At 35.6% G+C, this 23,785-nt stretch overlaps 2 protein-coding genes across 9 annotated transcripts in view; one reads left to right on the forward strand and one right to left on the reverse strand.

Moving 5' to 3' along the window:
* Nucleotides 1–6,767, reverse strand: part of LOC127832467 (thioredoxin reductase 1, cytoplasmic-like) — an 89,035-nt gene extending 82,268 nt beyond the window's left edge. For 4 of the 6 annotated variants that reach the window (XM_052357960.1, XM_052357964.1, XM_052357959.1 and 1 more), the window contains exon 1: nucleotides 6,406–6,542. In XM_052357960.1, the coding sequence (XP_052213920.1) occupies nucleotides 6,406–6,487 (82 nt within the window). In that variant the 5' untranslated portion in view covers nucleotides 6,488–6,542. Of the gene's footprint in view, nucleotides 1–6,405; nucleotides 6,543–6,622 lie in introns of those variants that run through there. The other 2 variants (XM_052357962.1, XM_052357963.1) reach the window with 2 other exon arrangements.
* LOC127832465 (DCC-interacting protein 13-alpha-like) overlaps nucleotides 6,739–23,785 on the forward strand; it is a 69,205-nt gene continuing 52,158 nt past the window's right edge. For 2 of the 3 annotated variants that reach the window (XM_052357950.1, XM_052357951.1), the window contains exons 1-7: nucleotides 6,739–6,887; nucleotides 8,197–8,355; nucleotides 8,526–8,597; nucleotides 9,405–9,492; nucleotides 12,331–12,372; nucleotides 15,147–15,253; nucleotides 19,247–19,425. In XM_052357950.1, coding sequence (XP_052213910.1) covers nucleotides 6,834–6,887; nucleotides 8,197–8,355; nucleotides 8,526–8,597; nucleotides 9,405–9,492; nucleotides 12,331–12,372; nucleotides 15,147–15,253; nucleotides 19,247–19,425 — 701 coding nt within the window. In that variant the 5' untranslated portion in view covers nucleotides 6,739–6,833. Of the gene's footprint in view, nucleotides 6,888–6,949; nucleotides 6,999–8,196; nucleotides 8,356–8,525; nucleotides 8,598–9,404; nucleotides 9,493–12,330; nucleotides 12,373–15,146; nucleotides 15,254–19,246; nucleotides 19,426–23,785 lie in introns of those variants that run through there. The other variant, XM_052357952.1, reaches the window with a different exon arrangement.

Raw genomic sequence — 23,785 nt, forward strand, 5'->3', positions numbered from 1 at the left:
CAGTTTTAAAGCAAATGCTAGTAAATATTTACGATACACAAACATTCTCGATATTTCCTTAAGTATCAACTACATTTTGGCATTTGTTACTATTTATAGAGATGATGAAATAACATCTAATCGGGGCGTTTTTTCTTTCCAGCGAAACATGCCTGACGTGATGTTCATGTATTTATACAACACAAAATACACCCAAACTTTCCAAACGACGTTCTACATGTCTGCATAATTTTCGCGCGCTTTTTATGAAACAAAGGATATTTTAGCACTGTTTATTTGACGCTAGAATTTGCCAAAGGTCGCGTTAGCATTAAAATTCTGAAGTGTGTTTCGGATTAAAAATTTAATAATGATAATGGAACGAAACATTAACAGTTGCGCATAATTAATTCTACGCTACACATACATGTATGTACATGTAGGTGGATATCTTTTCACTCGATCCGCCGCTTACATATGCGGCGGATTTACTCCGCAAAAATACGCGAGGATAATACAGACTCGGCGTCGTTGCGCGGATCGATGCAGAATGCCACGGCAATGCGCCGCGTGAAAACACTATTCGGCAGCCGCGTACTAATAATCTTGCCGTGGCGTAGCCGCAGATTATGTTTGTGCCGCGTTGGCTGTACTGTAGCAAGTTTAATTATTTAATTCGAAACTTGACACATAGCGTATGTTTTTTACATTTGACAAACAACAACATGTAACAACATGACATTGACAAACTGGCAAATAGCAGCCAATTAGCATCACACATACATGTACCTGCTCAGACTATACCGGTGTAAACGATTTATCCTCGTTGCAAGCTACTTTGCCCTAATTTTTTGGACCAAAATTGGCAAAAATCAAACTGGAAAGGTTGGTAAGAAGTTTGTTATTGTGACGCGTTCTGAGGAAACTGGGCATAATGCATGTTTGTAAAATGTCATCCCAGATTAGCCTGTGAAGTCCGCACAGGCTAATCAGGAACGACACTTTCCGCCTAAACTGGATTTTCGTGTAGAAGAGACTTCCTTTAAACGAAAAATACCATAAAAGCAGGAAAGTGTCGTCCCTGATTAGCCTGTGCGGACTGCCAGGGGTTTTTTAGACAAAGGGAAAGACGCTGGACGCTGGGTGAAAGGGGAAAATAGAGGGCGAAAGAGAAATATTTGGGGAAAAAATAAAAACTGTTTTAATCAATGTCTATAACTCATCTACTCTGATTTCATAGGTTTTTCACCACTGTCTGTGTCTCCGGAAAATGGAGGCATTCCCAAAGCAAAAAAAACGGCCCCATTTCCAATCAAATCTAGATGAAATTTTTCCAAATTACAATAAAGAAGTTTCCTGTCAAAATCATTAAAAAAAACGTTAACAAACACAAATGACATTTAGAGTGACTTCCCTTTATCCATTACGTTATATAGCATGCCTTTAACGACTCAGATGTAAGCACAGTTTAGTTTGATGATTCTTCTACCAACATTGACAGCGATATAGTGCAAAATGTTCCGCATGACTTTGCAAAAATTAACAGCAACCGCAAACTACACATTCTAATCCAACTCCGTAGACGCTTATTTCTATTTAAACGTGTTTTAGCGACCACCGCAAATGAGCTAGTATTAGCGATGGATAATTAAGCAATCAAAATTATCAATAATAGGTTTAAAACTGAAATAAATGCTAAACAACGATATGTTTCAGTGAAAATGATATTATTGGAGGGGAAATTGTATTTTGTGGGGAAAAAATTCTGGTAGGGGAAGACGCCGACTATCGGCGTCACTTTCTTAGTAAAAAAAAACCCTGACTGCACAGGCTAATCTGTGATGACATTTTACGCACATGCATTAAGCCCCATTTTCTCAGAATGTGTCTCAATTTATGGAGCAAACTAAAATACGAAGATGGTTTATACAGGAGACTTAGACATGTTTATTGTTGCCTACACTTCTTAATTTACAGATTATAACAAAATCATGGGGTTTCCTCCAAGGAATTGATTTTACTGACATGTTAAATTTGATTATGTTCTATGAATCACTGAAATATGATAAAACAGATTGTCCAAATAAGGAAAGCAATATAAATGCCCTCTGATGAGAAGGTAGTATTATTATTAACAAGTGATACATTAAATAATTACCATTCATGTTGATTTCTTGATTAACTAAATATTGTTATTGTGATAAAATATGTGCATGAGTCTCTGCTGTTTGATTTTGCTGTCTGTATTATTGCCATAAAATTTCGGATGTTGATTTTGTGTTTCGTTTATTAGGTACTTCTGTTTAGAATATGTATGGATCCAAGACAACTTCTTGAGCCTTTTCTATGATCCAAAATCATCTCGAATGCACTGGAGTGCATTGAGTTGCCAACATAATATTAAGTTTCTAATAAATGCCTTGTTTAACTCCTTGTGCAAATGCACGATAAAATTCTTTTTGCAACTCAACAGACATTAAAGGATTAATTTCCACCATTGCTTTGATTCTTAGGCTGAAGCAAACATGATACATAATAACAAGTATATAAAAAGTACCTTAATATTGTCTATTGTCGACCGTATCCCTTCAAGTAGTAAACATATTGAGGACTCTTTGGAAGTGTTTAAATAGTTATTTTTTTACTATTTTTTTACATATAGGATTTCATTGTAAGATGAATCTTCAACACATTTAGTTGAGAAATAGGGGTACTATAAAGACTAGATTTAGCCAGGCTAATATAATGAAAAAGGGACCTTAAAAGGTGCGGTAAAGGATCTTTCACTCATATTTAATAATCTATTCAGCATAAATTCCATGAGAATTTCCTTATGAAAAATATGATGCTAATACCAAGTATTACTGTATGTTATTAGAGTTATATAAAATTATCAACACTGAACAGCCAATAAAAACATTATAGTTGTGTCAGACTCTCTTAACATACATGTAAGACAACACCAGTATTTTTTTTTGCTTTTTTTTGTTACAGCCTGTGTCATTTGGATTGGGAAAATTAGCGCGATAAGCCATGAAATTGGGAAAAATAGCGCGATAAACCATAAAATTGGGAAACATTAAGCATTATAAATATAATTATAAGAACATAATTAAAATTTTAAAGTGCATGTTTGACTGCATTTTAATATTATAAAGTGCTGCTTTAATGTCTTCTTACAATGAAGACAATGTTTAGTTAATTTCCTTCCACATGCATATTAAACTTGCAATAATCTATAGATTCTTAAATACACCATTTAATCATAACCTCTTTAAGAGTATTAATTCAATTCAGCATTTTTTAAATTATATATCATATGGTGAAAACATTAACAAATATTAACAAACACGCTTTAACGTTTTTGCTGTGTTAATGATGTATTAAATGGAGTTAAAATAATATATTTAATTTGTTTACCTTTCAATATCTTGCACTTGACATCCTCAGTTCAATGCTATTTCAATAAACTGTACAGCGTGACAAACATAATAAAGCAGAATATGCATATGAATCTGATTATACACAGATCCACTTACATATAAATTGAATCATGTTTGTCTCTTTCCATTTTCGAACAATACTCATCTTAAATGCTTTAACTTTGTGAGTAGACTGAACTCCAATTTTCCAACACTGATTTCCGTGACGCACATTCAGTGTGCAGATTTCTAATAAGTATTTGTTGTTTTTTATTTCAAACGAAGTATTTTGCGTGAATTTACACAGGCATTAAATTATTCCCTAATAACCATATGATATCAGTTGTTAATGTGAATGTTATTTATCATTTTTGTCGCTCATTGCAAATTTCTCGTCTGCTTGCCGCCATCTTGGACGTGTGTAAAAACAGGTGTACTCAATCGGGATACATCGACTATCGTCGGTATCCTCCGCAATATACAGAGAGATCTGTGGATAGCAACGTAAAATCGTATTTGGCTACATTCGCGAACAATACGTAAGTCAGTTGTCCTTCGGCGACGACTCGACAAGCTTGATCGGCACTCGTTCTACGAAATTATCACTAAATGACATTGTAATCTTATTGGCTTTATTGGGAAAATATTGTCATTTTTTGGGAAATTTTGGTCAGATTTAGGGGAAAAAACGTCGATTTTTGCAATTGGGAAGCAGCCGAATATTGGCGTTAATTTTTGGTAAAAAAATCACTGAACACTGACAAAAGTTAATGGAAAAAAGGGTAGGACATAATTTCAATGGAGGAGACATTGAATTTGAAGGATGGGCCAAACATTTTAAAATGATGGGTTATACAAATGGAGGGAGGGAGGGGGCACTGCTGCAAATGTGTTTAAGCTAAAACTGCCTGTAATGTTAATGAAATGAAGAAAATAATTCACTAAACTTTAAAGAAAATATTATAACTTAATGGCTGAATATTTTGAATATATATGCTGGTTTTATTTCATTTGCTGAGAACACACAGAACCTGTCTGATAAAATTAGAATGTTCCAGTGCTTAAGGAGTTAGGTTTCCAGTGCTCCAGCCAGCTTTTCAAAATAGAGGGGAGCTTCCCCAAAAAGGGCACATTTCACGCGTAATTTTGGAAAATAGGGCATTTGGTTATAAATAAACTTAAGTATATACTTTGGTTATACTATATACTTATTAATTGTAAACACTAGTGCATTGGATGACTTCACCAATTGTATGCTGTTCCTCATTTTGTATTATGAAATTACAATCAGTGCATGCATACTTTTGGAAAAAAGGGCATTTGGTTATAAATATACTTAAGTATATACTTTGGTTATACTATATACTTATTAATTGTAAACACTAGTGCATTGGATGTATGTGGGGGAGGGGGATTTTGATGTTTTTTGTATCACCTATCATCATTGAACTGCATGTTAATCTTTCAGGTTCCAGTTTCAGCATCAGTGGCCTTTTAGAAGAAAATGAAATGAAGAAAACATGAAATAAATTCAGGGGTTTCACTGGGTCAAAAAAACGTTGTGACTGTCACTACTTAAATTCGTTGCTTTAAATAACTTTGAGCCAATGTTTGGCCACAATAATAATATTAATTAAAACAAAAATCTATATTGACACATTTAGAGTCTAAACAATGAATGATCAATGTCACCATGAAGTAGCATCCAGTCTAGAGATTAAAATGAAACATGAAACATTGTTATTGTTAATAATAGGATATGTTTATTTCACAACACGTTATTTCAACTAATGTCAACAACGTTGACAGTTTTGTTAGGTCGCGAAAATATATGACAATATCAACATTACATTTTACTTGCAGAGTGATAAATCCTCCTTCCAGACAAGTTCTTTATTTGTTGAAATAACAACTGTCTGCCCCTATTCATGTTAAAATTCATCATGATTGAGGACAGACAGTGTTTACAAGTTCAGAAATAAAATCCAAACACAAATATGTTTTCCATGCCGTTATTTCAAACTAAAAATTAACCGCATATTCGCATTAAAAAAAGATGATTAATTTTCAAATGTTAATAGGTATTTTGAATTAAAATCACTATTTTTGCAAACAAAAAATTATAGCCAAAGAATTCAGAAGTTTAAAAAAATCAATAGTGCTGAGTTTGATTTCATTCGAGTGTGATTGTGCCTAACCAAGCGTGACCACAGAGATAATCTTTCACAGCATGTTACTATCGTCTGCAACAAAAGGCATATTAGTGATCTGATAACAAACCATGCCCTTGGGGCTTGTTTGTTCACAATGTGTTGACTTAATACACCCCAGGCAGTCATGTTATCTGTGTATTCATGTCGATGTTTCTGGCGATTTATACGGCCTGAAAGCAGGAATTTAGAGATCAAAAGGGCATTTGACAGAAAAATAGAGGGGCGCTTTTTGAGTGGGCAAATTTTAGAGGGGCGCAGCGCCCCTCTATTTATTGCTAGCTGGAGCACTGGGTTTCTGACACACAAGTCCTATTTTTCTAATAAGTTTTTTTTTATATTATGAGTTTACAGGACCTACTGTCCTGTAAAAACATGACTAGTTTGGTTGAGACTGCAGACATAGTTATTATAGTTAAACTAAAGTTCCGTGTTTGAATTGTTTCTGATTAATAAGACATTCAAATGTTTAATTCATTCAACTGTAATTTTAAGCAAACCAGATGTGAGTCCCATATTAGACTACAGTGTTCTAGAAAATAACCTTAACAAATTATTTCATTAGATGTCAATTAAATATTTTTGACATTTATCATGATTTTTTTAAATCATATGTTTCCTTTAAAAATATTTTATTTTTAATGGTTGGCTTATACATGTTTTTTCGTTGGCTTTCACGTGTAATTTTTACTTTGATACCGTTGTCCGAATAGGATTACCCGAATATATTACCTGTTATCATGATAAGAGAGAAGTGATCAACACAAAGCCGAATTGCATGTCAAAGTATTTACCTGATATAAAACTATAATTTTTTCGTGTTGATACCGAGACACGAATTAATGCCGGTGTCAGGCGCGAAATTAGTCCTACCATAAACTTTCAGATGCGGTAATGTCCTTTCCAAGTGCCGACAAAAATATATTTCGCTGAAATTATCGCAAAAATACAATTTTCATGTTTTTTGTTAAAATTTTATGCAATAAAATACTGACAACAGTACATACTTACCCAAATCAATGCTGCCTAGAGCTGTAAACAGTCTTTTAATGCTTCTGGACGCAAATATTTATTGTTGATATGTCTACTTAATCAATTAATTAAGTCCGACGACCTATTAGGCCCACTTCCTGTTTTGACATATCAGTCCTTTCAGTCTATTTCTTAGTAATACATACTGGTATTTCTGTGATAACTGTTGATCATTTGGGTTTATTTCGAAATGCCTGAGATGCCTAAGTTGCATCTTGAAGATGCACTGGAGGATAGTCCACAGGCAAGTATACTTATTCAGCTACTTTCATATTTGTTTCTTAAAGGGAGGTAACCAAATTATTCTGTACAAAATGCAATGTTTATTAAATTTACTTTAGGGTGATGGGGCACGGTATGGATAGATTATTTAAGATACATGCGTTATTAAATCAACTTTGTAAAATAGTGATTGTAAACATGTGCTTTTCATAGTTTTCTTACCCGCATAGCAAGTCGTAGAGGAACGTTGTTAAAAGATTCAGGCTTTTTCCGCTCCATTTTGGGAAAACGCCACACTGGAATTTTGGGAATTTCGCGTCGTGAAAACCCTAATTTTGGGAAAAAAATTAATCGCAAAATTGGCTCAATTGGGAAAAATTATCGCATGTAAATAGTGTTTCTTATATTTCAAAGAAGCCGTTAACTGGTAAATAACGACTATTTGAATAACTTATCATTAAAAATTTACAAAATATTATGAATATGTGTGATAAGTGCAGGTTTTTTAATCTGAATTTGGGGAAAAGGCTTGGCCTTTTTTGAGGTGGAAAAAATTGCGGGAAGCGCCGGATTTTGAGAAAAATAAGGAAAGTTTTAAATAATTATTAACATATTTTACAGTTTTTAAAACAAATTCAAGGCAACAGATAATTTAATTATGCAATACTTTCTTTTTTCTACACCGGATCAGGTCAATTTATATATTTTTAGGGTAAAAAAAAAAAAAATTTTTTTTTTTTGAATTGGGAATTTTTTTTTTCAATTGGGAAAAAAACAATCAGATTTGCATTGGGAATGGGGCCGAATTTCGGACCCATGGCATAGGGCGGAAAAAGCCTGAGATTGTCGATATATCTTGATCTGGATAGATACATTTAAGATACCTATTTGTCTCTCGGGAGATCACAGTGAATATGGAACCAATTACCTCCAAGTCGCTATGTTGACACCATAATCTACTATGCCAATGCGTAACTTCTTAATTTTATTACTTTTCATTCAAACAGTGAAAGAACACTATTAATCGGGTAGCAAAAAACACATATGTCATTCACCAATACTGAGAATACAATCTCGTTTTTATATAGTCATCATTTGAAAATAATACAATTATAATGCACAATGTGCTCATGGTGAGCTTTTGTGATCACCTTTTGTCTGTTTTGCGTCGTGCGGCGTCAACATTTGTCTTGTTAACACTCTAGTTTATTTTGCAGTATTGAAAAGCTACCTCGTCAGATGGGCTTTTTGTATTTATTTACCTTAATAAGTATTCTTATTCTTATATAATAACATATATTCGAAATTCAGAGTTTTTCTCCTGTTTCTAGACCCGGAGCTTGCTAGGGGTGTTTGAGAAGGATGCCATGGTTCTTAAGAAGTACAGCGTGGGTCTGCACAACTGTTGCCAGCGAGTGATGTCCGCACAGAATGAACTGTGTGCCGCTACACAGAGTCTGTCTCAGCATCTTCGGAACTTTGAACTGCAGGTAGCTGTATCTTAAGATTTTTACTGAAAAACTATCATTCAAAACTGAGTTGCAGTAACATAAGTCATCAAATGTGTGTGTGTCAAATCTTTGTATTGTTTTCTCAGTTTCTGTAATTCATCAAATAGTGTAACAATTAAATCAATAACCAACATAACATTTATTTTCAGAAATTTCCACTCGAACAAGAAGGCAGCATTTTAACTTCCACTTTAGAACAGTTTGCAGCTTATCTTGATAATGTAAGTTGTCCCCTTTTATACCTTTGAAATATATCTATGATATTCATGGATTGATCTTAATTGAAATAAATATATTTGTAAAAAAAATGCATTACAATTCAATGATATGTTTTTCACTTTAACTTTTTCTGTTTTTGTTATTTTGATGAATGTGTATTTATGTTGGCATTATTGCTTTATTGTTCTGTAGGATTAGCTGTAAATTCTTAAGTCTCAAATAAACTTTCTGTTCCTTCCTTATAAAAGACATATTGTGACACACTTACATAAGGAAATAATATAGGCGAACAAGTCTTGTTGAACAGTTGTTATGTGATATCATTAAGACTTTTTCACAGTATAAGAATGCTTAGATTTTATATTGTATGAGTATGTTAAAAAAACTATATTAAAGTGTTGATTTTTCTAGATTAGAAACAAATGCTTTCACCTTGCTCGGGGAAAACGGGGCTTAATGCATCTGCGAAGTGTCATCCCAGCCAGCTTAGACTAATCAGGGATGACAATTTCCATCTAAACTTTTTTTTTTGCTAAATAGAGACTTCCTTCATACAACAATACCATAAAAGCAACACTATAAGCACATGCATTAGGCCCCATTTTCCCAGAATGTGACTCATATTTGTTGATTTGCAGCGTTTTCTCTCAAGTCCTGTCCGCCCATGTATGAACATGGTTTTCTTTCTACAGATAAGTTCACTACAGCTAGTCCTGTCAGCCCATGTATGTCAATGTTTTTTGTTCTACAGATAAGTTCACTACCGCTAGTCCTGTCCGCCCATGTATGTAAATGGTTTCGTTTTACAGATAAGTTCACTACAGCAAGTCCTGTCCGCCCAGTTTTCAGAGTCTATGATGTTTCCAATGAGCAAGGCTTTACAGGCGGACCTTGATGGTATGTTATGAGCGTAAATCTATGTGTTGACCTTCTGTGTTTCCATTCTGTATTCATGTGACCTTGTTGTTTATATGTCACAGGGCTTTTTTCTTGATTTATCGACAAAACTGAGAAAGGGGAATACATTTCCCAAAGTGAGCTTAAAATTTGGGGAAAATTGCTTCATTTTAAAGAAATTCTCTTTGTTGAAGGGGCCTTTCTCTTGGGGGAATGTGTCTTTATAAGGCCCTTTCTGAAGAAGGAAAAAAAGCCCTGTGTCAATCCCTTTTTTCAGCTTGGGTCAAGATGACTGAAACCAATACAACCCTAGTCATAGCAGCCCCAACAAATTGCATTTTAAATCCACAGCAAATATTCATGAAATACAGGAATGTTCATTTTTAGCTCATCTATTTTTTGAAAAAAAATTATGAGCTATTGTCATCACCTTGGCGTTGGCGTCGGCGTTGGCGTTGGCGTCGGCGTCCGGTTAAGTTTTGCGTTTAGGTCCACTTTTCTCAGAAAGTATCAATGCTATTGCATTCAAACTTGGTACACTTACTTACTATCATGAGGGGACTGGGCAGGCAAAGTTAGATAACTCTGGCGTGCATTTTGACAGAATTATGTGCCCTTTTTATACTTAAAAAATTGAAAATTTTGGTTAAGTTTTGCGTTTAGTTCCACTTTTCTCAGTAAGTATCAATGCTATTGCATTCAAACTTGGTACACTTACTTACTATCATGAGGGGACTGGGCAGGCAAAGTTAGATAACTCTGGAATGCATTTTGACAGAATTATGTGCCCTTTTTATACTTAGAAAATTGACAATTCTGGTTAAGTTTTGTGTTTAGGTCCATTTTATTCCTTAAGCATCAAAGCTATTGCTTTCATACTTGCAACACTTACTAACTATCATAAGAGGACTGTGCAGGCAAAGTAATGTAACTCTGACTGGCATCTTGACAGAATTATGTGCCCTTTTTATACTTAGAAAATTGAAAATTTGATTAAGTTTTGTGTTTAGGTCCACTTTATTCCTACAGTATCAAAGCTATTGCTTTCATACTTGCAAGATTTATGAACTATCATAAGGGGACCGTGCAGGCAAAGTTATGTAACTCTGACTGGCATTTGGACGGAATTATGGGCCCTTTATACTTAGAAAATTGAAAATTTGGTTAAGATTTATGTTTTGGTCCACTTTACCCCTAAAGTATCATAGATATTGCTTTCATACTTGGAACACTCACAAACTATCATAAGGGTACAGTAAAAGGACAAGTTGCATAACTCTGGTTGTCATTGTTACGGAATTATGGCCCTTTTTTGACTTAGTAACTTTTAATATATGGTTAAATTTTGTGTTTCGATCCACTTTACTTCTTAAGTATCAAGGCTGTTGCTTTCAAACTTCAAATACTTACATTCTATCATGAGGTTACTGTACCTGGCAACTTGAATTTTACTTTGACCTTTGAATGACCTTGACTCTCAAGGTCAAATTATTAAATTTTGCTAAAATTGCCATAACTTCTTTATTTATGATTAGATTTGATTGATACTTTGATGAAACTACTCTTACCTGACATACCACAATAGACTCCACCCAAACCATCCCCCGTGCCCTCCCCCCCTCCCCCCCCTCCCCCCTCCCCCCCTCCCCCCCCTAATTTTTTTTTTTTTTTTTTTTTTTTTTTTAAAGGGGCCTTTTCACAGATTTTGGCATTTTTTAACTTATTCATTAAATGCTTTATATCGATAAATTTAAACATTGGATCGTAAAAGCTCCAGTAAAAAATCAAGAATAAAATTAAAAAAAGGAAAAGAACATTGCCCGGACCAGGTTTCGAACCAGTGACCCCTGGAGTCCTGCCAGAGTCCTGAAGTAAAAACGCTTTAGCCTACTGAGCTATTCCGCCGAGTACACATGCTGAACGTATTTTATACCTTATATAAGCAATCTTCGTAGTTTCACAAAATTTAACGACAAAAACAGAACTCTCCAAATTATTCAATCGTTTCGCGTTGCAACGCTTTATAATTTTTAGGTTTTAAAATCGTCAAAAGATGCATATAATGGCTCTATTAGACGATGGTAAATGTTTAGTATTACTGTTTCCTCACAAATATCATAACTAAAACGAAAATTTGCGAATCTGAAACAACTTTTTTCAATTTTGTCAATTTACCAAAGCGTGAAAAGATCCCTTTAAGATCATCTCACAAATGACCACCACACCCTCACACTATACACCCCCCCCCCCACCCCCCCCCCATTTTTTTTTTTTTTTTTTTTAAGATCATCTCACAAATTACCACCACACCCTCACCTTCACCTTTAAAAAGAAAATAGATGAGCGGTCTGCACCCGCAAGGCGGTGCTCTTGTTTAACCCAGTTACCACTGTACATATCAATAAGAAAATAGTACACCAATAAAACATCTAAAAAGTTACTAATACAAAAAGAATAAACGAAAGCATCCTATAAAAAGGAACATTTTTACTTTCTCAAATTCTGGGTTATAAATTGAAATTGTGTGTCATTTATGTTATTAAATGTACACATTTTCATTTGTAATTTTTTTTCCCCCATTTTACTGAAGAAAATATTTCATGGTATGACCCCAAAAGCAAAGAAATATACTCTTTATATTTGTATAGGTAAACTGTTGATATTTGTAATACTTGTTTTTAATATCAGCTCGTCCATTTTGGTACGGCAGCTGCGTACTGGTCCTTAATATATCGCCATATTGAGCACAACGCTGTAGCAAAACATACCATAATAATGTAAGACAAGGTTCATAAGATTGTGTTGGATAAGTTACATATGCAACTTTATCTGTTTTAGAAATCTCCACGATGTATGAGATGTTCCAAATAGCAGCACATGGTAGGGTTTGATTTGATTAATCCACTTTTTCACTCTTCAAACTTGTACTTAGAAAAATATGCCTTTTTCCCTATATATATGTACTTTATTTATACCTTTACAAAATATATGCTTTACTTGACTCAATTACTATGTATTTTTTAGCTCATCTATTTTTTGAAAAAAAATTATGAGCTATTGTCATCACCTTGGCGTCGGCGTCGGCATTGGCGTCCGGTTAAGTTTTGCGTTTAGGTCCACTTTTCTCAGAAAGTATCAATGCTATTGCATTCAAACTTGGTACACTTACTTACTATCATGAGGGGACTGGGCAGGCAAAGTAAGATAACTCTGGCATGCATTTTGACTGAATTATGTGCCCTTTTTATACTTAGAAAATTGAAAATTTTGGTTAAGTTTTGCGTTTAGGTCCACTTTTTTCAGAAAGTATCAATGCTATTGCATTCAAACTTGGTACACTTACTGACTATCATGAGGGGATTGGGCAGGCAAAGTTAGATAACTCTGGCTTGCATTTTGACAGAATTATGTGCCCTTTTTATACTTAGAAAATTGAAAATTTTGGTTAAGTTTTGTGTTTAGGTCCATTTTATTCCTCAAGTATCAAAGCTATTGCTTTCATACTTGCAACACTTACTAACTATCATAAGGGGACTGTGCAAGCAAAGTAATGTAACTCTGACTGGCATTTTGACAGAATTATGTGCCCTTTTTATACTTAGAAAATTGAAAATTTGGTTATGTTTTGTGTTTAGGTCCACTTTATTCCTACAGTATCAAAGCTATTGCTTTTATACTTGCAACACTTATTAACTATCGTAAGGGGACTGTGCAGGCAAAGTTATGTAACTCTGACTGGCATTTGGACGGAATTATGGGCCCTTTATACTTAGAAAATTGAAAGTTTGCTTAAGTTTTGTGTTTTGGTCCACTTTACCCCTAAAGTATCATAGATATTGCTTTCATACTTGGAACACTCGCAAACTATCATAAGGGTACAGTAAAAGGACAAGTTGCATAACTCTGGATGTCATTTTTACGGAATTATGGCCCTTTTTGACTTAGTTACTTTGAATATATGGTTAAATTTTGTGTTTCGATCCTCTTTACCTCTTAAGTATCAAGGCTATTGCTTTCAAACTTCAAATACTTTCATGCTATGACATGAGGTTACTGTACCTGGCAAGTTGAATTTTACCTTGACCTTTGAATGACCTTGACTCTCAAGGTCAAATTATTAAATTTTCCTAAAATTGCCATAACTTCTTTATTAATGATTAGATTTGATTGATACTTTGACAAAACTACTCTTACCTGACATACCACAGTAGACTCCACCCAAACCATCGCCCGTGCCCCCCCCCTTCCCCCCCCCTCCCCCCCCCCTGTTTTTTTTTTTTAAAGATCATTTCACAAATGACCACCACACCCTCACACTATACTCCCCCCGCCCCACCCCACCCAATTTTTTTTTTTTAAACGGTTAAAAAACAAATGTTTGAAATACCGTCCAACCATCGCACCCAAGAATCCCCCCCACCCCCCCCTCCCCCCATCTGAATCCCCCCCCCCTATTTTTTATTTTTTTTATTTTATTATTTTTTTATTTTTTTTTAAGATCATCTCACAAATTACCACCACACTCTCACACTATACCCCCCCACCTCACCCCCCCCCCAATTATTTTTTTTTAAACGGCTTAATTCATGTGCGTAAAGTGTTGTCCCAGATTAGCCTGTGCAGTACTCACAGGCTAATCAGGGACGACACTTTCCGCTTTAATGGTATTTTTAGTTTCAAGGAAGTCGCTCCTTACTGAAAATCAAGTTAAGGCGGAAAGTGTCGTCCCTGATTAGCCTGTGAGGACTGCACAGGCTAATCTGGGACGACACTTTACGCACATGAATTAAGCCCAGTTTTATCAGAACAAGACTCAATCGGTAAAGGGTTAAGAGCCATTATAGGATTGTACTGTGTAGAAATTAAGCCGCCCACTGAGAAAACATGGCTTAATACATGTGAATAAAGTGTCGTCCCAGATTAGCCTAGGCAGATTGCGACACTTTACGCACATGAATTAAGCCCAGTTTTCTCAGAACAAGACACAATTAGATAGAGGATATTTGTTGGATTCGGTGGGTTATCGATTTTAATTCACGAGTGATCATAGAAAATAATATTTTCACGATTGGCGCAGCCATGAGTGAAAATATATATTTTATATGATCACGGGTGAATTAAAATCGATAATCCACCGAACCAAACAAGTTTTCTTTTTATTTTATGCTTTTTTTCACAGTTTATATACATTGTTAAAGAGTTTAACTAAAGAATTTCGTTGGGAAAATGACGTCATTTCGTCAAAAAATGACGTCATTTAACATAAGCAGTGAAAATTATCAATAATTTTCAATGATAATTTTCATTGTTTAAAACAGTGAAATTATCAGTTTTAATTCACTGATATTTCTCTAGAAACCACCGGTAAGCATAAAATAAATACATATTTTAATGCATTTGTTTTCCCTTAGAAATTTAAATTTAATTAAAGACCTTTCTTACTAGATTCAAGTTTTAAAGGCTTCATTTCCAACCCTTAGATACTGATGAGCAGCAAACAGCATAAAGCCTGAACAGACTGCGAGTTACTCGCAAGCAGTTCTGGTTTGATGCTGTTTGCACATAGCCATTTTCACTTTGCTTCTGAGTGGGAAAGTTTTAATTGAACAGTGAAAAATATTCCAAGGGTATAACCATGAATTTGTGTTTTGTAGAACATGAACAGGCCATGACCCGGTTCATGAAAGTCTCAAAGAAGAAGGAGAAAGAGGTCCTTGACCTGAATGATGAACTTTACGCCATGAGGAAGAAATACCACCAGGTATGGGCATAGTCATCTGTAAATTAACCTCCCTCTGGAAAACCAGGACTTTTAATGCATGTACCTGAAGTGTTTTCCCAGGTTAGCCTATGTAGTACGCACAGGCTTATAAGGATCAACACTTTTGGCTTTTATTGCGTTTTTCGTTTAAAGGAAGTATATTCTAAATGAAAATCTAAGGTAAGAAGAAAGTGTTGTCCCTGATGAGCCTGTGCGCAACACACAGGCTAGCACCACACAGGCTAGCACCACACAGGCTAGCACCACACAGGCTAAACTGGAATAACACTTAATGCCACGGTATTAAGCCCCATTTTCTCAGAACAAAGCTGAAAAGTTGTTTGTCATTGTTTGAAGCAGGTTTGTCAGAATAATGGTTAATCCATGTAATCACTGAATTTGTTTCTTTAAGTCATTGAGCATTGTGTGTCAGTATTTGTTATAATTATCGTTAATGTTAGCAAAACCAATTTTGGTAATAGGAAGGTAATCTGTTTTGTGTAAATGTTACAGGGCTATAGATAACTTTTGGAGTATATGGGTTAATATTATAAATCCCCCTGTTTTGACAACAATAGGGTTTTTGTAAATTCGATAGAGTTTTAGCAAACAATTTCACCCCCTAATTTTGAGCTTAAGTGGGTTTTTCACCCCCGGTTTTTTAACTCAAATGGGTAATTTAGGGAATGACATATAATATAATAAAAAACTACTAAGGTTACTATATTATTTATACAAATGGAATTCAAAAACGTACCTGTTCATAACAACAAAGAATAATTGAATTTTTGATTAAAGTTTATTCATTTTTGCGTTGAATAAGACCAAGTTTGTGAACTTCGCTGCACAATTGATGAAGTTATGGCTGTTCAAAGCGATGCATCCCATTTTCGGGTCATTTCGAGTTGAATACATTGAAAATCAAAGTAGAAATCGGACAGGTAGACTATTAATTACAATAATACCCCAAAGATTTATAACCGCTAGAAAGACTGCCTTCTTTTCTTCATAGGACAGCATATAAACTATCCGGTACATTTTTGTACGGAAAATAACCAGTCTAAAAAAATAAGCCAAGTGTTCGTAAGAATTGCGTTTCGTGACGCGTGGTTTATTTTTGGGAATTACGTTATTAAATTTGTATTTGGGTTTTTGTATGCTTCATTTTGAATTACATTACGTTTTTGGTTATTTTAATTGCGTAATAACGCAAATATGCTTTTTATCTATAGCCCTGTGTTATCAACTAAGAATAAAATATCTATATCACAATTCTTCTGTATGGATTCAAATATTTGTGCATACCTTGTTAAATAAGTAGCAGTGGGCAAGAAACACATAATAATTTATATTTTTGTTTGAAATCTTCAAAGAATCTATCAAAACATTTTTCTGTTTGTGTATAGAAACTGGTAAGCCTCATTTCTAGTTAAACAAGTTTAAAAGAAATGTTTTTTTGACAAATTTAATTGCAAAATCATTATGTGTTTGCAATTTCAACACAGTTGAATAGATTCAAAAATTTGTTATTTTTAGCAGTCATTTATTAAATCTACATAAATGCAAAATAGATGGTATTTTGTGCTAAATGTACTTAAATTTAAAATTGATAATTATACTGCCAGAGATATAGAGAATACATGGTTGGTACCGAGATGGAGAAAGTTTATCCCTTGAGGCTTAGAAAAAGAAAATAGGGCGAGCTTTAGCCAACCCATTTTTTTCTTTTTCGGGTCGAACCAGATAAACTTTCTCCATCTCGGCACCAACCATGTATTCGATATATCCTGCCTCATGCCATTGACACATTTTTATGCCCCCCTTCGAAGAAGAGGGGGTATATTGTTTTGCACATGTCCGTCGGTCGGTCGGTCCATCCGTCGGTCGGTCCGTCCACCAGATGGTTTCCAGATGATAACTCAAGAACGCTTAGGCCTAGGATAATGAAACTTCATAGGTAAATTGATAGGACGAACAGATGATCCCTATTGATTTTCAGGTCACTAGGTCAAAGGTGAAGGTCACAGTGACTCGAAATAGTAAAATGGTTTCCGGATGATAACTCAAGAATGTTTACGCCTAGGATCATGAAACTTCATAGGTACATTGATCATGACGGGCAGATGACCCCTTTTGATTTTCAGGTTACTAGGTCAAAGGTCAAGGTCACAGTGACTCGAAATAGTAAAATGGTTTACGGATGTAGTTAAATGGTTTCCAGATGATAACTCAAGAATGCTTACGCCTAGGATCATGAAACTTCATGGGTACATTGATCATGACTTGCAAATGACCCTATTGATTTTCAGGTCACTAGGTCAAAGGTCAAGGTCACAGTGACTCGAAACAGTAAAATGGTTTCCGGATGATAACTCAAGAACGCTTACACCTAGGATCATGAAACTTCATAGGTACATTGATTATGACTGGCAGATTACCCCTATTGATTTTAAGGTCACTAGGTCAAAGGTCAAGGTCACAGTGACTCGAAACAGTAAAATGGTTTGATGATAACTCAAGAATGCTTACGCATAGGATCATGAAACTTCATAGGTACATTGATCATGACTGGCAAATGACCCCTATTGATTTTCAGGTCACTAGGTCAAAGGTAAAGGTCACAGTGACTCGAAATAGTAAATTGGTTTCCGGATGATAACTCAAGAATGCTTACGCCTAGGATCATGAAACTTCATAGGTACATTGATCATGACTGGCAGATGACCCCTATTTATTTTCAGGTCACTAGGTCACAGGTCAAGGTCACAGTGACTTGAAACAGTAAAATGGTTTCCTGATGATAACTCAAGAATAATTTGGCCTAGGATCATGAAACTTCATAGGTACATTGATCATGACTGGCAGATGACCCCTTTTGATTTTAAGGTCACTAGGTCAAAGGTCAAGGTCACAGTGACAAAAAACGTATTCACACAATGGCTGCCACTACAACTGACAGCCCATATGGGTGGCATGCATGTTTTACAAACAGCCCTTGTATCAAAGACAAATGATAAATTGACATAACAATATAATTATTCTTGTCGAGCCTCCTAAATGTACACAACATTCCAGACAACCAAATAACTACCGATTGTGTCACGTAAAAAAATAGTTCCACTTTAAACTGTTCCTTTTAATACTTTCCTATTGAAAATATGAGAAGAAATAAAACATAAATCAAGAATGTGATATTTTTCTCTTGGTCTACAATTACGATAGCAGCCGACATTTGTAAAATACTACACCCTTATGTAATGTATTGGAAAGGTTACACTCAATTATAGATAGGAAAATGTATTAGAGAGGTTTATTGCTAGGCATCACCTAATCCCAAACACATTCAAAAGTACCTTAATTGTTCGGTAATAGGTGCTGTCACCAGATCTACATAATAATCTACAGCGCTATGGGAAAATGGGGCTTAATGCAAAGTGTTGTGCCAGTTTAGCCTATGCAGTCCACAGACGACACTTTCTGTTTTTATATGGGGTGGTGCGGTGGTCGAGTGGTAACACTCTGGTCTACCATTACAGAGGTCCCCGGTTCACTGGAAATTTCAGAAATGCTTAAAGTGTTTCCCACCCAACTAGAGATGTACTGGTATGAAACCCAGGTAATTCTCGCGTGTATCGGTGCTATACACTGAGCACGTAAAAGAACCAAGGTATCTATTCCCAAAGAGCTAGGGTATCGCACCCAGATTCCTTGTATCCCAATACTGTCTCTTCTGCTTGCTGTCTCTTCAGCATAAAAAAAAAAAAAGGACCCCATTGGAAATAAGTGCTTGCACTTTCATGGGTTATCCTTGACCGCAAGGTCAAAATAAATACACACATACACATAATGTTTCATTAGATGAAAATCCAGGCAGAAAGTGTCGCCCCATATTGCACAGGCTATTCTCCAAGGACACTAGACACACATGCATTAAGCCCCATTGTCCCCAGAGCGCTGGTCATGTCTATACCCCAGTTTTCTGTCCATCTCCAGACTGCCTTACACTACTACTCGTCCCTGAACGCCATCCAGTACAAGAGGAAGTGTTTCCTGCTGGAGCCCATCATAGGCTATGTGCACGCTCAGAGAGCTTACTTCAGCATGGGCCAGGAGACCCTGTGTAAACCAGACATGGAGACCTTCCTGCAGAACATCAGTGTTAGCATACAGCAGTAAGTATATAAAGAGAATAACAGGTTACAGCCTGATCTTTTTGTAATATATCAGGCAAGGCTTAGAATAATATAACGGCGAGGCTTGCCGAGCAGTTATTTTATTCGTGCCGAACCTGATACATTACAAAAAGATCAGGCATTAACCTGTTTTTCTGTTTATCATGCCTCTACATCCCCGATTTTAAAGAAATAATGACAAAACTTGCTAAAAAGCTGCAGTTTTAGCAGGAAAGAATATGACTTGTGTTCTTTGATGTGTTAATAATGACGTCATGAGGAAGCACGCTTAATATTTGTAAAAAATGTTTTTTGCTGTTTGTGTTGCATTTTGTGTTTAAAATATATTAGATCCTGGTATCAAATTGTTTGTTTTGTTGAATCTGATTCGATTTTACTTACAATGAGTACTTTATAGTTGATTCCGAGTTTATCACCATCCTCCCCACATTACTGATATAAGAACTTCCTGTTGACCATGATATAACAAAATATTATCAGGAAACATTATATCAGGCAGATGTCAATGCGGTGGCATATTGTATGACAGAACATCAGTGTTAGCATACAGCAGTAGGTACATACTGGCATATTGTATGACAGAACATAAGTGTAAGCATACAGCAGTTAGTATATCCTGGCATATTGTACGACAGAACATAAGTGTTAGCATACATCAGTAAGTGCATACTGGCATATTGTATGACAGAACATTAGTATTAGCATACAATGGCAAGTATATACCTGCATAGTGTATGACAGAACATCAGTGTAAGCATATGGCAGTAAGTATATACTGCAATATTGTATGACAGAACATCAGTGTTAGAATACAGAGGTAAGTATATACTAGCATATTGTATGACAGAACATGAGTATTAGCATACAGCAGTTAGTACATACAAGCATATTGTATGACAGAACATCAGTGTAAGCATACAGCAGTAAAAACATACTGGCATATTGTGTATCAGAACATCAGTGTTAGCATACAGCAGCAAGTATATATTAGCATATTGTATGACTCAACATTAGTATTAGCATAAAGCAGTAGGTACTTTATAGCATATTGTATGAAAGAACATCAGTGTGAGCATACATCAGTAAGTATATAGTAGCATATTTTATGACAGAACATCAGTGTTAGCATACAGCAGTTAGTACATACTGACATATTGTATGACAGAACATCAGTGTTCGCATACAGCAGTAAGTATATACTAGCATATTTTATGACAGAACATCTGTGTTAGCATACAGCAGTAAGTACATATTGGCATATTGTATGACAGAACATCAGTGTTCGCATACATCAGTAAGTACATATTGGCATATTGTATGACAGAACATCAGTGTTAGCATACAGCAGTAAGTATATACTAGCATATTTTATGACATAACATCAGTGCTAACATACAGCAGTTAGTATATACTGGCATATTGTATGACAGAACAGCAGTGTTCGCATACAGCAGTAAGTACATACTGGAATATTGTATGACAGAACATCAGTGTTAGCATACAGCAGTAAGTACATATTGGCATATTGTATGAAAGAACATCAGTGTTAGCATACAGCAGTAAGTATATACTGGCATATTGTATGACAGAATATCAGTGTTAGCATACAGCAGTAAGTACATATTGGCATATTGTATGACAGAACATCAGTGTTAGCATACAGCAGTAAGTACATATTGGCATATTGTATGAAAGAACATCAGTGTTAGCATACAGCAGTAAGTATATACTGGCATATTGTATGACAGAATATCAGTGTTAGCATACAGCAGTAAGTACATATTGGCATATTGTATGACAGAACATCAGTGTTAGCATACAGCACGTAACAGCAGTGAGTATATACTAGCATTTTACAGAACATCAGTGTAAGCATACATCCGTAAGTACATACAGGCATATTGTATTTGTGTAAACCACACATTTCCTACAGAACATTAATGTAATCATTCAGCTTACTAGCATCGTCTCATCTTTGACCGGTGGTCCGGTCTAGAACATAGGCTGCCGACCAGTTTCCTATAGGAATCTTGGTTCTGGGCAATTTTCTCCAGGTTCTGGGCAATTCTCTCCAGGTTCTGGACAATTATTTCCAGGTTCTGGGCAATTTTTTCCAGGTTCTTGGCAATTCTCTATATGTTCTGGGTAATTCTCTTCAGGTTCTGGGCAATTCTCTCCAGGTTCTGGGCAATGCTGTCCAGGTTCTGGGTGATTTTCTCAAGGTTCTGGGCAATTCTCTCCAGGTTCTAGGCAATTCTGTCCAGGTTCTGGGTAATTCTCTTTACGTTATAGGTAATTCTCTGCAGGATATGGGCAATCTCTGCAGGTTCTGGGCAATTCTCTGCAGGTTCTGGGCAATTCTCTCCATGTTCTGGGCTATTCTCTCCAGGTTCTGGGCAATTTTGTCCAGGTTCTAGGCAATTTGTCCAGGTTCTAGGCAATTCTCTGCAGGATCTGGACAATTCTCTGCAGGTTCTGGGCAATTCTCTCCAGGTTCTGGGCAATTCTCTGTAGGTTCTTTGCAATTCTCTCCAGGTTCTGGGCGATTTTGTCCAGGTTCTGGGCAATTCTCTGCAGGTTCTGGGCAGTTTTCTACATGTTCTGGGCAATTCTCACCTGGTTCTGGGTAATTCTCTCCAGGTTCTGGGTAATTTTCTCCAGGTTCTGGGCAATTCTCTTTTAGGTTGTGGGCAATTCTCTTCAGGTTCTGGGCAATATCTACAGGTTCTGGGCAATTCTCTCTAGGTTCTGGCTGATTTTCTCAAGGTTCTGGGCAATTCTCTCCCGGTTCTGGGCAACAATCTCCAGGTTCTGTGCAATTCTCTGCATGTTCTGGTTAATTCCTTCCAGGTTCTGGGCAATTCTCTCCAGGTTCTGGGCAATTTTCTGCAGGTTCTGGGCAATTATCACCAGGTTCTTGGAAATTCTCTCAAGGTTCTGGGCAATTCTCTCAAGGTTCTGGGCAATCCTTTCCAGGTTATGGGCCAATCTCTCCAGCTGCCCTCACGTCATGCCCATCTGCATATTGCCTGACAGTGATCGGCAGGGCCAATTTGCCTAAATCTTAAGTGGTTAATTACTCAAATGGCCATTAACTTTTTCTTATTCATGTAAGTTATTTGTAAAGTCTTTAATCTGCATGGAATTGTACATTCATGGAATTCTAAATTAGGTACAAAAGTGAGAAATTTAAGTTTTTTCGTTTTCGAATTTGTTTGTGTTAAATTCGTACATCGGTCAACTATCAAATTCAGCAAAAATAAATATCCCACGATTAGTAATGATGTTGCAATGCTTTGTATAGCCCTTGGATGGAGGGTAGAGGTCCAGTGTCTGACAATGTCTATCTTTATTCGGGACTGTTTTTAGAGTGCAGTCTGAGCTCAATGCCTATCTTTATTTGGGGTATGACTAGATACTGAAAACAGTACTGTTTTCGCGAAAACAGTAACATGTACCGAAAACAGAGAGATTTCCCGCCTCTACATCGTGATAGTGGCGTTAAACTATGATTTTAATGACTGTTGAGTCCAGTATGCGTTTAAATGATGCTTTATATTCATTTTTTCTTTTTTACAAAAAAGCATTTTATTCCTGTTTTAAGATGGAAGCATTATATAATACGAGGACATGATACCGAAAACAGTAAATTTACCGCAAACAGTTTGATTTCCCACCTTTACATCATGATAAATCAGTTAAAATCATGACTTTAATACATGATAACTTCAGTAAGCATTTAAGCGAAGATTAAAATATGTTTAAGACGGTGCTTGTAATTAAGTCAATGGTAATATAAAAGAATACATTGAGTGCTGTTTTCGCGAAAACAGTAACATGTACCGAAAACAGTGAGATTTCCCACCTCTACATCGTTAAACTATGATTTTAATGACTGTTGACTCCAGTACGCGTTTAAATGATGCTTTATATTCATTTTTTCTTTTTTACAAAAAAGCATTTTATTCCTGTTTTAAGATGGAAGCATTATATAATACGAGGACATGATACCGAAAACAGTAAATTTACCGCAAACAGTTTGATTTCCCACCTTTACATCATGATAAATCAGTTAAAATCATGACTTTAATACATGATAACTTCAGTAAGCATTTAAGCGAAGATTAAAATATGTTTAAGACGGTGCTTGTAATTAAGTCAATGGTAATATAAAAGAATACATTGAGTGCTGTTTTCGCGAAAACAGTAACATGTACCGAAAACAGTGAGATTTCCCACCTCTACATCGTTAAACTATGATTTTAATGACTGTTGACTCCAGTACGCGTTTAAATGATGCTTTATATTCATTTTTTTCTTTTTTACAAAAAAGCATTTT

This window comes from Dreissena polymorpha, chromosome 5 (assembly GCF_020536995.1).
Source record: "Dreissena polymorpha isolate Duluth1 chromosome 5, UMN_Dpol_1.0, whole genome shotgun sequence".
In the NCBI taxonomy this organism is placed as follows: Eukaryota; Metazoa; Mollusca; class Bivalvia; order Myida; family Dreissenidae; genus Dreissena; species Dreissena polymorpha.